The sequence below is a fragment of the Anomaloglossus baeobatrachus genome, chromosome 2 (assembly GCF_048569485.1).
Source record: "Anomaloglossus baeobatrachus isolate aAnoBae1 chromosome 2, aAnoBae1.hap1, whole genome shotgun sequence".
Classification (NCBI taxonomy): Eukaryota; Metazoa; Chordata; class Amphibia; order Anura; family Aromobatidae; genus Anomaloglossus; species Anomaloglossus baeobatrachus.
The window spans coordinates 148,436,554-148,449,109 of NC_134354.1; the positions used below are offsets into that span (position 1 = coordinate 148,436,554).

Here is a 12,556-nt window from a genome sequence, read left to right on the forward strand (position 1 = left end):
CCATTTTTATGGTTGCCATATTTATCGGAAATATGGCTTGCGAGATATGAACCATTTTTTACTGGAGTCGTTCTGTCTGGCTATTTCCATAGCCTTGCTAATTAGATAGCAGCTCCTACTACAGGGTGACGGCAGGGAGTCATCCTGTGTCCATTGTTCCCACACCACCTCATCTCCATATCACAGGACATGGCCATGGAGGTGTAAGTGGAACACTGAGAACAAGAAGGGAGGGGGGCACTGCCAGGGAGTGATGAGGGATTATGACTGGAGTCATAATTCATCTTCATATCCCGGGATTTGCCTCACACCAGCCTTCAGCCGTATGGCTTTATTTGGCTGGCATTAAAATTGGGGGGACCGCACGCCGTTTTTGTTTTAATTATTTATTTATTTTACTGCACAGTATAGACACGCCCACCGGCTGCTGTGATTGGGTGCAGTGAGACACCTGTCACTCAGCGTGGGGGCGTGTCTCACTGCAACCAATCATAGGCACCGGTGGGCGGGGAAAGCAGGGAATACGAGATTGTTTAATGAGCGACCGGCTTTTTCAAAATAGTAAAAGCCCCCGCAGCAGTGTGAATGCCGTGCAGCGCCGCGCCGGTGATCGGGGATCGGTGAGTATGAGAGAGGGGGAAACTTCAGTCACTCGTGGGGATTAGCGGTCACCGTTGAATCCTTCACAGGTGACCGCTAATCAGTACTCGACACAGACAGAGCCGCGGTATGAGGATGAAGTTGGGTGAAGTTCACCCGAGTTCATTCTCATCGCGCAACTCTGTCGGCTGTCAGCCGACATTTATAAACGACATTGTGCATCACACACACGGACATTGCACATGGACATTCCATGTACACATACACGTTCATTCCACACGCACACACGGACGTTCTACACACAAACACGGCTAGCATACGCAATTCACACAGATGCCACACGGACCATAAAAACGGACACAAAAACGGGACACGGACCCGAAAAACATCTACAGTCTCAGGCAGGGTGGAAAAAACGGTTATAGAAAAGCACATGAAGAGGAAATTAATGCCGATAGAAAATGTGTTGCTATATGAGCTAATGAATACTGTACTGTAATACTATGGATACACACACACCGTTCACATCCAGCCTATATTACTGGGAGGGACACTCCCACAATACAAATAGATGAAACACTTGGTTAAGGTTGCAAACTAAGTATCTAAAAATGATCAAAGAAATGAAGACAAGAAGATTGGAGACTAAAACTTAAAACCATTTTAATAATTTAAAGGGGTGGTCCAGCAATTAAAATGTATTTTCTAAATATCTATCTTACACGCTAACGACTTTTGTAATTTGCTTTATTATAACTTACTCTACACTTATCTACACCTATCAATCTAATACTTATATGTGTTTTTATTTACTGTACTTCCTGTGACATTTAATTTGAGAAGAGTCTCAATCATGATATCACAGGAGGTTGGGGCTGCATTTACTCCCCTCAGCATCTATCGCCCCTCCTGGAAGAGGACGTCACCAGGGGACGATGCTACAGTTACTTACTAGCTTCTTGCATTGCCGCCATCTGAAGACATCCTGGATCCTGTTGATAGGCGCTTTGAGCGAGGTGAGTGCAGTGCCAGCACTCTGCTTCTATCTCTGCCGCAGTAGCTTCTAACTAAAAGAAACTTTAAACAGGGGTGGAGATAGAAGCAGTGAGTGTACCCAATAACTTCCAGCACCCCTCTCAAATTAATCTTCACTAGGGGGCAGCACTGGTTTTACTCACTGTTCCTATTACCGCCCCCTGGTAATCATTCATTTGAGGGTGATGCTAGAAACTGTGGGGTGGTTCTGGTGCCACTCACTGCTTCTAACCCTCTATTACATTTTATTTTAGTTAGAAGCTGAGTACCAGTGCTGCACTCGCCTCTCCCACAGCGTCTATCGCCATGAATCCAGGACGTATTCAGGGGGGCAACGATGCAAGAAATTGTAGTAACTACAGCGCTGTACCCTGGTGATGTCCTCTTTCAGGAGGGGTGATAGAAGCTGCGGAGAGTGAGTGCAGCCCCAGTCTCCTGTGACGTCACATTAAAGGCCCAGTCACACACAACGACTTACCAGCGATCCCGAAAACGATACGACCTGATAGGGATCGCAGGTAAGTCGCTGGGAAGTCACAGGTGAGATTACACACAGTCAGATCTTACCAACGATGCAGGAACAATACAGGTTGCAGTAGCGACCTGTATAACGATCTCAGCAGTCACTGTGACCCTGTCACACAGTGTCAAACACAGCGATGTGTCCTGCCCAGCAGGACATTGCCTTTGAAGAAAATGGCCTGGACCATTCTGCAACGACTAGAGATCTCACAGCAGGGGCCTGATCGCTGGTAGGTGTCACACATAACAAGATCGCTAACGGGATCGCTACTGCGTCACGGAAATGGTGACTCAGCTGCGATCTCGCTAGCGATCTCATTATGTGTGACGGTACCTTAAGACTCTCAAAGAAAAAGTCACAGGAGGTGCAGTAAAAAAAACAAAAAACAGATTTAGGGATTGTCTTGAGAGTGAGAGGTGTAGGGTATTTTATAAATAAAGATAATAAAAAAGTGGTTAGTATATAAGGATACATATTTCTAAAATACATTTTAGGTGCCCAAGCAACCCTTTAAGATAACATCTATCATTTTAAAAATGATTTAAGACAGCCTACATGTCTACTATGATTCTACCTATCAGGAGGACCTATGTGGGGCTCTTTGTATTTGCAATGTCATTGATGCTGTCACCATCACAAAACATTCACTGTTAATGATAAGGTCCTGATCATTCTTATGTCCTATATGGGAAAGGCAGTAAAGTCATGAAAAGAGTCAACCACTAGTTTACATAAACCATAACTAGGAGGATGATTTTGGCTGGCTAAGGATTTATAGCTCTTGCTAAGATATTTTTAATGTTAACTTTTATTCTTACCATTTATTTTATCATTATTTCAGAAGGGAATTCATGAATGGAACTTCACTGCGTCTTCTATCAGAGGCATAAGGTGAGAGATATGATGTAAACAATCTGTATGTGCTGTATATGTATCAGACGTCATCTTCGTGCTTCTGCGCCGCCAACAAACAATGACAGGAAGGTCTGCAAACAATGGGAGCTTAATTCCAATTCCTGAAAGAGTCCCTGAAAAGACAGGTTTATGAGCGACAAAATGCATCTGCACTTACACATTTACTTTTCCACATAATCACAAATTATATCTCTTCACTGATTTATTTGTGTTGCTGTAGAAGCGCTCGGTTCTGTATGTATATAATATAGAGCTATAGCAGACCATGGCTTCTTGGGGACATCTCACAAAAAGCAGCCTGAATCAGCACAACTCGAAGTCCGCATCTGACCAGCAGGAATCAATGGTTTCAGTAGTGCCTTACACTGAATGATGAGGCTCAGTAAAGTAAAATGGAATATCATGCACATACTATCAGCATTCATGCTGGTCAGGATATGTATAACGCCAACAGAAGCCCTCCGCATATGCCACTATAAAGTCATACAGTGGCATATGTTGGCCATTGACTGCTAATGTATTGTGTAATATATGTGCTATTTTACTGTGTTTCTCGGTATAGGAAAAAGCAGCAGAATACACCTTGCTATATAGTGAAAACAGATATGTAGATTGTAGATTGCGTATGTAGATTGCGTATACTTGGTACATGGCTTATGGGTACATCGAGTGTACACTGAGGGAGTTTTCCAAACATATACTGTGAACGTAACGGAAGACTGAAATGTGAATAGACCTTTAGTATTATCTTTTTCCTGATGCTTCAGTAGGGTGGTTGTCTACATAATGATGGCTATAGATACACAGCAGTAACCACAGCCATATGGTAGTTTCTCTACTATATATACTTTATGTACAATGTGGCAGTGCCCTGGGTGTATCCGTATGGCCTAAGCCACACGCCTTGAAAATCGGTGCGAGTAGAGTGCGATTAAAAAAATCGCATTCCACTCGGACCAATATTAGCCTTTGTGTCAGCGCACATGAGCAATTATTTTCTCAGCTCTAATCGCATCGAGAAAACAATCACAGCATGCTGCAACTGTAATGCGAGACTCTCTCTCTCTTGCACCCATTCAAGTCTATGGGGCGAGAGAAAAATCACATTGCACTCGCGGTACACTGGTGTTCCGTGAGTGCAGTGCGAGAATGGCAATAGCCGGCTACGGAGGAGAGAGGGAGATAAATCCCTTCGTCCCCTCCTCAGTACCGGCCCTCCCCCCGCAGCTGGGGTCCATTCGCACAGTCGAACCTCAGTCGCAGGGACAGTCACATGACGCTCTGCTGTACTGTCAGCGTGAGCCGAGTGTCATGTGAGGGGATCGCAGTAATCCCCGTGTGGCCCCAGCCTAAGAGGTTATCTCAAGATGTTTTGCTGGAGCACACCAGTCCCAAGCCTCCCGACTTCCTGTTTGCTGGGTGGCGGTGTAATCCTGCTTGACAGTTCTAGATAGTGGCATTGTTGCCCAAACTGTACATTCTCATGTGTTGCAGAGGCAAAGTCTCATGTATAGCAGGAACAAAGGGACACAGTGGCACTGAAGCTTGTCCGATCGGAAACTGACAGCCCGTGTAGCTTTATAGCAGCGTTTACAAGCTATATTACAAAGTGCTTGTAAGCCCTGCACATGTTTGGCCACCGCAGCTAGATTTCATTGGTGGCTGTTGATCTTAACAATGAGCCATAATCCTGAACACTAAAGCCCGCTTTACACGCTGCAATGTATCTTACAATGTGTCGGCGGGGTCACGTCGTAAGTGACGCACATCCGGCATTGTAGGTTACATTGCAGTGTGTGACAGCTACGTGCGATTGCGATTAAACGTTAAAACGTTCATCGCATACACATCGTACCTGTCTCTAGAATTGCACGTCAGATTGTTCATCGTACCCGGGGTAGCGTACATCGCAGTGTGTGACACCCCGGGAACGATGAACAGATCTTACCTGCGTCCTGCGGCTCCCGGCCCACAATGCGGAAGGAAGGAGGTGGGCGAGATATTTACGTCCCGCTCAGCTCCGCCCCTCCGCTTCTATTGGCCGGCTGCCGCGTGACGTCGATGTGACGCCGAACGTCCCTCCCACTCCAGGAAGTGGACGTTCGCCGCCCACACCGAGGTCGTATGGACGGGTAAGTACGTGTGACGGGGGGGTTACTCGTATGTGCGGCACGTTCAACAAATTGAACGTGCCACACATACGATGGGGCGTTGCAAATCGCATACGAAATCGTATGCGAAATTGCAACGTGTAAAGCAGGCTTAAGCATTACTTTTTAATATGTAAATTGCAAGGTTGGTATTTTACCCATGTAAGAATATGGGAATAACTTTTACTCATAAAATAGCCTTATTCAGAATAGTGCCGTAAAAATACTCGTACTCTTACTAACACTCGTACTAATTGCTCTAGCATTAGCTCTAGCCATAGCAAGCTAAATGTTGTACATTCTCAGCTCTCCTCTGACAGTCGGGTACATATGAGCCTTCTGTTTTTTGATCCATAGCTGTTACAAAATAAATAACTTGTGTACTCATTTTTTCATACTGATGTGAGACCTCTTGCAGACCTGACCTGCATCATTGATTGCCATTGGTTTGACTACAATACAAGATATTCTCATATTGCACTCCTCTGTATTATGACCGTGATAAAACTAGAAACAGAAGCGCTTTTTTTTTCTTGTTTATTGCATAGGTCTACGCGTTTCGATGTAGAAACCTCTTGCTCAGGATCAGAATATCAACAAAACCTAAAAAAAAATATTAATTTATCAACAACTCTATATCTTCATTTGGCTGATGCGCTGCGTTAACCCCTTCTCCTCTCCTGTTTGAATACTGCATTATGACCGTGTGAGCATACCCTATGGAAGGGAATCTGCACCATGCTTTTGTTACACCATCTAAAGCTATATGATGTAGGGGCAGACACCCTGATTCTAGTAATGGATGACTCACTGAGATGCTTGCTGTTTTTTTTATAAAATCACTGCTGCTGATCTACCAGTTCTCTAATGCTGTGCTCTCTATAACTGATTGACAGCTTTTTGTGTGCATACACAGTGCATACACTGTGCACAGGCAGAAAGCTGCCAATCAAGGACAGGGTTATGCAGAGTTTAATATATAAGACTACAATAACAGCAGATTTGCTAGTCCTCTAGCCCACTAAGTGATAGATCACTTGAATCAAGGTCTCTGTTTCTACATTATGCTGCTTCAGATTAGGTGGAATAAAACTGGTGACAGATTCCCTTAAGAGGTAATCTGTTAGTAAAGGTCCAGTCACACTAAGCAACTTACCAGCGATCCCAACAACGATAGGGATCGCTGGTAAGTTGCTAGGAGGTTGCTGGTGAGATGTCACACTGCGACGCTCCAGCGATCCCACCAGCAACCTGACCTGGCAGGGATCGCTGGAGCGTCGCTACACAAGTTGCTGGTGAGCTCACCAGCAACCAGTGACCAGCCCCCAGCGCCGCGTGGAAGATGCTGCGCTTGGTAACTAAGGTAAATATCGGGTAGCCAACCCGATATTTACCTTGGTTACCACCGCACGTAGCTACATGTGCAGAGAGCAGGGAGCAGCGCACACTGAGCGCTGGCTCCCTGCTCTCCTAGTTACAGTGTTAGCTAATGGCCCCTGTGTTGCTATATATGCTTTAGGGCCATGGACTCCCTTGATAAAGTTTGCATTGATGTAGTCAGATTCATGAGGTGGAATTTTCAGTGCAATTTTAACTCTACTGTGGTCAAATGGCAGAATATCTTTATATCTGTTCTTTTTTACATTTTCTTCTTTTTCTCCAGTGATTGTAGGGTAAATCTTCTCTGTCCTGTATTTTGTGGATAGCCTTCTTAATCTCATGAAGTCGCAGGCGAAGTTGTCCTCCCCGTTCTGGTCCTTGCTGTTCATCGCCTGCACTTTCTGAATGAAGGTCCGCAGGATTTCCACTTGGTCCATGCTGGCTCTGTCTCCACTCTGCCAGTCACAGACTCCTGGGTGTCTGTCAGGGTGGGCACGGCCGCTCAGTCCGAGCCCCTCGCCATGCGGAGCTGCCCCTTCCTTGTCATCAGCCGCAGGAGGGGAAGCAGTGTGCAGTCCCTGCCCAGAGCCCCGCCACCTCCCAGACGGTGTGGCGGGGCTCTGGGCAGGGACTGCACACTGCTTCCCCTCCTGCGGCTGATGACAAGGAAGGGGCAGCTCCGCATGGCGAGGGGCTCGGACTGAGCGGCCGTGCCCACCCTGACAGACACCCAGGAGTCTGTGGCTGGCAGAGTGGAGACAGAGCCAGCATGGACCAAGTGGAAATCCTGCGGACCTTCATTCAGAAAGTGCAGGCGATGAACAGCAAGGACCAGAACGGGGAGGACAACTTCGCCTGCGACTTCATGAGATTAAGAAGGCTATCCACAAAATACAGGACAGAGAAGATTTACCCTACAATCACTGGAGAAAAAGAAGAAAATGTAAAAAAGAACAGATATAAAGATATTCTGCCATTTGACCACAGTAGAGTTAAAATTGCACTGAAAATTCCACCTCATGAATCTGGCTCCTAGTTACAGCACACATCGGGTTAATTAACCCCATGTGTGCTGCAGCTAAATGTGCACAGAGCAGGGAGCAGCGCACAATGCTTAGCGCTGGCTCCTTGCTCTCCTAGTTACAGCACACATGGGGTTAATTAACCCGATGTGTGCTGCAGCTAAATGTGCACACAGCAGGAGCCGGCACTGACAGTGAGAGCGGCGGAGGCTGGTATCAAAGGTAAATATCGGGTAACCAAGGACAGGGCTTCTTGGTTACCCGATGTTTACATTAGTTACCAGCCTCAGCAGAAGCCGGCTCCTGCTCACTGCACATTAGTTGTTGCTGTCTCGCTGTCACACACAGCGATCTGTGCTTCACAGCAGGACAGCAACAACTAAAAAATGGCCCAGGACATTCAGCAACAACCAACGACCTCACAGCAGGGGCCAGGTTGTTGCTGGATGTCACACACAGCAACATCGCTAGCAACGTCACAAAAGTTGTTCGTTACCAGCGATGTTGCTAGCGATGTTGCTTAGTGTGACGGGGCCTTAAGTCTGCCCTCCCTGAACCATTCAAATGTTAATCTAGCCCAGGGAAAGATGAACTCATTGGTCCATTAATATTCTATTGTTGAATCTAAGGCGGGCTTTGCACACTACGACATCGCAGGTGCGATGTCGGTGGGGTCAAATTGAAAATGACGCACTTCCGGCATAGCATGCAACATCGTAGTGTGTAAAGGCTCGATGATACGATTAACGAGCGCAAAAGCGTCGTAATCGTATCATCGGTGCAGCGTCGACGTAATCCATGATTACACTGACGCGACGGTACGATGTTGTTCCTCGTTCCTGCGGTAGCACACATCGCTGTGTGTGAAGCCGCAGGAGCGAGGAACATCTCCTACCGGCGTCACTGTGGCTTCCGTAGAATATGTGGAAGGAAGGAGATGGGCGGGATGTTTACATCCTGCTCATCTCCGCCCCTCCGCTCCTATTGGCCGACTGCCGTGTGACGTCGCAGTGAGGCCATACGACCCGCCCCCTTAATAAGGAGGCGGGTCGCCGGCCAGAGCGACGGTCGCAGGACAGGTGAGTCCATGTGAAGCTGCCGTAGCGATAATGTTCGCTACGGCAGTTATCACAAGGATATCGCAGCTGCAACGGGGGCGGGGACTATCGCGCTCGGCATCGCAGCATCGGCCTGCGATGTTGCAGCGTGCAAAGTGCCCCTAAAGCCTGCTTTACATGTTGCAATTTCGCATACGATATCGTTATATTATTACGATATATTTGTTGAACGTGCCGCACAAACGATTAACCCCCGTCACACGTACTTACCTTCCATACGACCTCGATGTGGGCGGCGAACGTCCACTTCCTGGAGTGGGAGGGACGTTTGGCGTCACATCGACGTCACGCGGCAGCTGGCCAATAGAAGCGGAGGGGCGGAGCTGAGCGGGACGTAAACATCCCGCCCACCTCCTTCCTTCCGCATTGTGGGCCGGGAGCCGCAGGAGGCAAGTGAGATCTGTTCATCGTTCCCGGGGTGTCACACACTGCAATGTGCGCTACCCCGGATACGATGAACAATCTGACGTTCAATTCGTCAGGAATGAACGACGTGCATGCGATGAACGGTTTTTCGTTCAATCGCAATTGCACGTCGCTGTCACACGCTACAACATACCTTACGATGCCGGATGTGCGTCACTTACGACGTGACCCCGCCGACACATCGTAAGATATCTTGTAGCGTGTAAAGCAGGATTTAAGAAATCAGATTGATGGCGCCTCCCCTCCTCTGTTAATCAATAGCTGATGTACCTCTGATGTCAGGCTCCGGACAGACCATTGCTTGGCTGCAGAGCTCAGCGGTCTCCTCGTTTGTGTGCACTTACTTGCTCTCCTGCGTTGGCTGCCTTCAGGGCTTTACTGAAGGTGTTTTGTCCAATTTGTTATAATCAGTTTATGTTCTTTGTTGCTCTCCTTTCATTCAACGCTTGTGTCTATTACCCAGAATATAACAAATATAACATAGGGCATAGTAAGGCTATGTTCACACGTAGCTTTTTTGCTGCAGGCAAAACCTGCTCACTTAACAATAAATAAGCTGCTTACAAAAAACAGGTTGATGCTTTTTTTTATATATCTTTTTCTCTTTTTATTTGTTGTTGTATTTTTGCTGCAGATTATGTCATTTGTTTACAATGCATGTTTAATAAACTATAGGGTGCTTTACATGCTGCAACATCGCCAACGATAGCTAGCGATATTGTGCGCGATAGCACCCGCCCCCGTCGTTCGTGCGACATTTGGTGATCGCTGCCGTAGCGAACATTATCGCTACGGCAGCGTCACACGTACATACCTTTTCAGAGACATTGCTGTGCCCGCTGAACAATCCCTCCTTCAAGGGGGAGGTGCGTTCGGCATCATAGCGATGTCACTGCGGCGTCACTAAGCGGCCGCCCAATAGCAGAGGAGGGGCGGAGATGAGTGGGACGTAACATCCCGCCCACCTCCTTCCTTCCTCATTGCCGGTAGACGCAGGTAAGGAGATGTTCGTCGTTCCTGCGGTGTCAAACACAGCGATGTGTGATGCCGCAGAAATGACGAACAACCAGCGGCATGCACCACCAACGAAATTGTGAAAAGGAATGACGTGTCAACGATCAACGATTTTTGACGCTTTTGCGATTGTTGATTGACGCTCCTTGGTGTTACACGCTGCAATGTCGCTAACTGCGCCGGATGTGCGTCACTAACGACGTGACCCCGACGATAGATCGTTAGCGATGTAAAGCACCCTTTAGTTTCATTCATCAAAAAACTAGCAAAACCGCATGGTTGCATTTTGGGCAGCATTTTTGCACTTTCTCATTATTTTCTATGGTGAAAAAACACTGAAAGAATTGATGTGCTGCAGTTTAAAAAAAGCAGTTTTCCAATTCAGTCAAGAAAAAAAGCAATTTTGTGCATGAGATTTCTGAAAGCTCATACCTTTTCCTGGTACTGTAAAAAGCAGCTTTTCATTTACATAATGGAAAAAAAAATGCTGCAAACATGCAACATGTGAACATAGTCTTGGCAGTGCTTGTGGCATCTCTATAACTGCATATTCTAGGAACATTAGTATCACATTTCTAGTTTAATTGGTACTGTATTTTAGGCCTGAAACACACATCCGTGAAACACGTGCGTGTTTGGTCCGTTTCCGTGTATACTGGAGACACGGCCAAACGTGCACCAATATTATTATATGATAAAAGCTCCACATGCGTTTTTGATGCATGTCCGTTTGTCCGTGTCCGTGATCCGTACCTGTGTGCGTTTTGCACGGCAGCATGTCCGTTTTCTGCACGCAACACGCAGCACGGACCCAATGAAAGTCAATGGGTCTGTGCGCACGTCCGAGTGACACGGACGCATCTCTGTTTGCTTCCTGTACGTTTTGTGCTTTTTTCATGTGATGTCGGTCTTTTTTCTTTTTCTGTTTTGTTCTCTCCCTCAGTCCGTTGGTCGGTCTCTATGTCTGTCGGTCGTTCTCTCTGTCTTATCTGTCCCTCTAGCTGTCTGTCGGTCAGTTCCCCCCCTCTCTCATACTTACAGTTCCCCGATCTCCGGCGCGGCGCTGCACGGCTGTTATAAAAACTTCGGCGGCTTTTACTATTTTGAAAAAGCCGGCCGCCCATTAATCAATCTCGTATTCCCTGCTTTACCCACCCACCAGCGCCTGTGATTGGTTGCAGTCACACACGCCCACCACGCTGAGTGACAGCTGTATCACTGCACCCAATCACAGCAGCCGGTGGGCGTGTCTATACTGTGCAGCAAAATAAATAAATAAATAATTTTAAAAAACGGCGTGCGGTCCCCCCCCCATTTTAATACCAGCCAGATAAAGCCATACGGCTGAAGGCTGGTATTCTCAGGATGGGGAGCTCCACGTTATGGGGAGCCCCCCAGCCTAACAATATCAGTCAGCAGCCGCCCAGAATTGCCGCATACATTATGTGCGACAGTTCTGGGACTGTACCCGGCTCTTCCCGATTTGCCCTGGTGCGTTGGCAAATCGGGGTAATAAGGAGTTATTGGCAGCCCATAGCTGCCAATAAGTCCTAGATTAATCATGTCAGGCATCTATGAGACACCCTCCATGATTAATCTGTAAATTACAGTAAATAAACACACACACACACACACCTGAAAAAATCATTTATTAGAAAGAAAAAAACACAAACAAATTCCCTCATTACCAATTTATTAACCCCGACAAAGCCCTCAATGTCCGGCGTAATCCACGGACCTCCAGCGTCGCTTCCAGCTCTGCTTCATGCAGGTGACAGGAGCAGCAGAATACACCGCCGCTCCTGTCAGCTCCACGCACTCACTAAGGCCTGAAACACACATCCGTGAAAACCACTGCAACCCATCATAGGCGCCGGTGGGCGGGTAAAGCAGGGAATACGAGATTGATGAATGGGCGGCCGGCTTTTTCAAATTAGAAAAAGCCGCCGGAGCAGTGTGAATGCCATGCAGCGCCGGTGATCGGGGATCGGTGAGTATGAGAGAAGGGGAGACACTTCAGTCACTCGGGGGATTAGCGGTCACCGGTGAATCCTTCACAGGTGACCGCTAATCAGTACACGGCACAAAGACAGAGCCGCGGCATGACAATGAAGTCGGGTGAAGTTCACCCGAGTTCATTCTCATCCTGCTACTCTGTCTTCCGACATGTAGTAACGACATTTTGCATTACACACGTACATTTCACTCGGACAACACACACACATGTCAGTTATTTCACTCACGCACACACGGACATTCCACACGCACATACGGCTAGCATACGGGATACACACGCAGGCCACACATACCATAAAAACGGACCTAAAAAACGGAAAACGTACCCGAAAAACGGCCCGTTTTACACGGACGTGG

General features: G+C 47.3%; 1 protein-coding gene across 2 annotated transcripts in view; it reads left to right on the forward strand.

Annotated features, from left to right (window-relative positions):
• MAP3K15 (mitogen-activated protein kinase kinase kinase 15) overlaps positions 1–12,556 on the forward strand; it is a 272,744-nt gene that overhangs the window by 192,687 nt on the left and 67,501 nt on the right. For both annotated transcript variants that reach the window (XM_075335432.1, XM_075335433.1), the window contains exon 12: positions 3,000–3,049. In XM_075335432.1, coding sequence (XP_075191547.1) covers positions 3,000–3,049 — 50 coding nt within the window. The remainder of the gene's footprint in view (positions 1–2,999; positions 3,050–12,556) is intronic.